The 3,248-nt window shown below is 67.8% G+C and overlaps 1 protein-coding gene across 1 annotated transcript in view; it reads left to right on the top strand.

Moving 5' to 3' along the window:
• Positions 1 to 554: 554 nt before the first annotated feature.
• Positions 555 to 3,248, top strand: part of AURANDRAFT_61043 (hypothetical protein) — a gene marked incomplete at both ends in the record, with an annotated part of 5,121 nt that continues 2,427 nt past the window's right edge. Inside the window, one exon of the mRNA XM_009034708.1 lies at positions 555 to 2,480. Within this exon, the coding sequence (XP_009032956.1) occupies positions 555 to 2,480 (1,926 nt within the window). The remainder of the gene's footprint in view (positions 2,481 to 3,248) is intronic.

The raw sequence follows: 3,248 nt of genomic DNA on the forward strand, positions 1-3,248 counted from the left end.
CAAACCCTCGGCGATCGCGGTGCTGCCCTCGCTGTCGATCTTGTTCGCCTCGAGGTTCAGCGACGTCAGCGTCTTGTTGTTCAGCAGGAGCGTCTTGATGTGCTCGCAGTCCGCGTTCGTGATGTCGTTCTGCTTAAGGATGAGCTCCGTGCACTGCGGGGCGCGCGCGTCGCGCGGCGCGCGGCGCAACACTAAAACGCGGACCGACGCGCCACCGTGTTCGACTTCATGGCCTCGGCGATCTGGCCCATGTACTCGTAGCTCTTCATTTTGAAGAGCGCGTTGTTGCCTGCGGTGCGCGCGGGCAGCGTCTCGCGGCTATGCGGCATGCATGCACCGGGACGCGGCGGCGCGCTCAAGTCGACGGTCGTCGTCGCGGCGTCATTCGCCGCGAGCTTCTCGATGAAGGCCTTCGGGGACGGCGCGCCGAACCGCACCATGGCTGCGTGTCGACGGGTGGCTCGGTGGCGTCCACAAAGTCGTGCCTCGGCGGCGAAGATTCGCGGCCGACCGCGCCGTCAACGTGCCGTGTTTGGACGACGACGCAGCCCGACATGGCCCGGGGCGTCGCGCCCGGCCGGCAGCGGCTCAGCGCCGCCGCCGTCGCGCTGGCGACGGCCCTCGCGTGCGTCGCCGTGACCCAGCGGTCCGCCGTCGTCGCGACGGTGGCGAAGCTCGTCGCCCTCGACTACGGGCAGCACACCGTGTCCGGCTCGACGACCATCGGCGTGTCCAACGCCTACGAGCGGGGGTCGCACAAGATCGGCGACGGCCTCTACCCCTGGACCGTCGTCGAGCTGCACTTGGCGACGCGCCTCGAGGCGAACCCGCCGGACAACGCCATGGAGTACGCCTGGAGTATCGGGTCCGGCGTCGACGCGTCGGACCCGGCCTTGATCGACGCGAACAGGGTCGGCGCGGGATCCGTCGAGGTCGTCTTCACGGCGCCCGGGCTGCACACGCTGACCCTGTCGTCGCGGGTGTCCGGGGAGGTGCTGGAGACCAAGACCGTCAAGGCGACGTACGTGCGCCGGGAAATCCGGACGCTCACGGACGCCGCGCGCGAGGCCTTCCTCAGCGCCCTGGAGACGACCTACAAGGTCGACCAGAAGGACGGCGAGCGGCTCTACGGGTCCAAGTACAAGTCCATGGCCTCGCTCGTCGAGCTCCACCTGCAAGGCGCCGCGTCGAAGACGTGCGACCACTGGCACGACGACGCGGGTATTTTGACGCACCACATGGGCTTCACGTTGCAGCTCGAGCAGTCTTTACAGGCCATCGACAACACGGTGGCCATGCCCTACTGGGACTACACGGCCGACGCCTACTACCTCGGCATCGACGAGATCCACAAGTCGCAGATCTTCCAGCCCGACTGGCTCGGCGCCATCTCGCCCAAGGGCGAGGACCACGTCGTCGACGAGGGCCGCTGGGCCTACACGGCGGTGCACAAGTACCCCAAGGACAGCGACCGCGACCTCATCCGCAACCCCTACGGGCTTTTGCGGAGCCCCTGGAACACGGACAAGACGCCGTTCATCACGCGGTACAAGGACGTGCTCGGCGTCCGCGGCGGCGGCTTCTCCGTGCCCGGCTGCTCGGACTTCAAGACGACCTACAAGAAGGACTGGATCGGCGACTTCTTCTCGGACCTGAACGGCGCGCTCCACGGGCCCGTGCACATCATCATCGGCGGCCAGTGGGACTTCGACGCCTCGCGCTTCAACCTGACGATGCTCGACGAGGAGAGCGGCATGCCCGAGGCGTCGGGGTTCTTCCTGCTGTCGTCCAAGTTCCTGTGGCGCCAGGGCTTCGTGCGCTGCCCCGAGTTCTGCAGCGACGACACGGGCAACCAGGACTGCGAGTGCACGTGCCCGCGCGAGATCACGGAGAACTGGAAGCCCTACGAGGTCATGCAGGCCACGGGCCAGCTCGACCTGAACAACGGCTGGCTCGAGCCCCTCTACCTGCTCTACAGCGACATGGACTGGAAGGACATGTGGCACATCCTGTGCCACGTCGGCCACGCGGGCGAGATGTTCACGTCCGCCGCGCCCTACGACCCGACGTTCTGGCCGCTGCACGGTCTGGCGGAGCGCTTCCTCTCCTACAAGCGCGTCCAGGCCGCCGCGGGCGAGACGACGCTCAACGAGACCTGGGGCTACACGCACATGGGCGCGCTCGCCTCCGACACGGACGTCGTCTGCGACTGGACCGGCGTCGAGGGCATGGGCCTGCCGACGTGCACGCGCCAGACCTGCGCGGGCCACAAGAAGGACGACCTCCTGCCCTTCGGCAACTTCCTCGACAAAAACGAGACGTACACGAACGAGGAGTTCTACCGCTTCACGGCGCCGACGAACGAGGACCTGCCCTACGCCTACGACTCGTTGAGCTCGTGGCCCGCCTGCGACGCCCAGGGCATCGACTTCACCGTCGACGACGCCGACGACGACGACGCCGACGACCTGCCGGACATGGTCGTCGACGACGCGTCGAACATGGGGCCGCTCCCGTCGAAAAAGGACGCGGGCGCGCTCCCGTCGATGATGTGAGGCTAATTTTTCGCGACTGCGACTCAGAAGCGCCGGCGGGACATGTTAACTCGCGTCGAACTCGAGGTCGTTCGCCTCGAGGAGGGACGTGAGCTCTCCTTCGAGCCGCGCGGCGCGCGCCGCGTCGCCGCGCGCGGCCGCGGCGACGAGGTCCGCGCGGAGCCGCTCCGCGGCGGCGACGGGGTCCTTCGGCTCCTCCTGCAAGGGCTTGTAGGCGGAGTTCGAGTAGCCGTCGCCGTCGCGGAGGTACGCGCCGAGGCCCCGGTCGCCGGTGTACGCGTCGGACTGCAGCTTGCCCGCGGCGGCGAGGACGATGCCGAAGCCGATGACGAGCGCCGGCGCGCTGAGCGGCACGTCCGCGTCGGCGCCGAGGTGGATGATGGTTTTTTGGCGTGCCGGGTGGAGCTGTCGATGGTTGGGTGCGAAGGCGGCGCACGAGGACAGCGCGAGCAGCGCGATCGCGAGGCTGCGAGGCGAGCTCATGTTGTGCGGTCTGGCGGACGACTAGCGCGGTAGGTGTGGGTGTTGCTCCGCTCCCACTCGGCTCACAAAGCTGCAGTCTGCGCGCAAGCCATCATGCTTCCTCCACATTTTTTTGTCCGAGCCGGCAGCGCCGCAAAATTATTGACGCTCGACGCACTGGTGGGCGTCGCGCCGCGGCATTGCGCGACGCACACGGACGCCACAGAGCGC

Source organism: Aureococcus anophagefferens (assembly GCF_000186865.1).
Source record: "Aureococcus anophagefferens unplaced genomic scaffold AURANscaffold_2, whole genome shotgun sequence".
NCBI classification, from domain to species: domain Eukaryota; class Pelagophyceae; order Pelagomonadales; family Pelagomonadaceae; genus Aureococcus; species Aureococcus anophagefferens.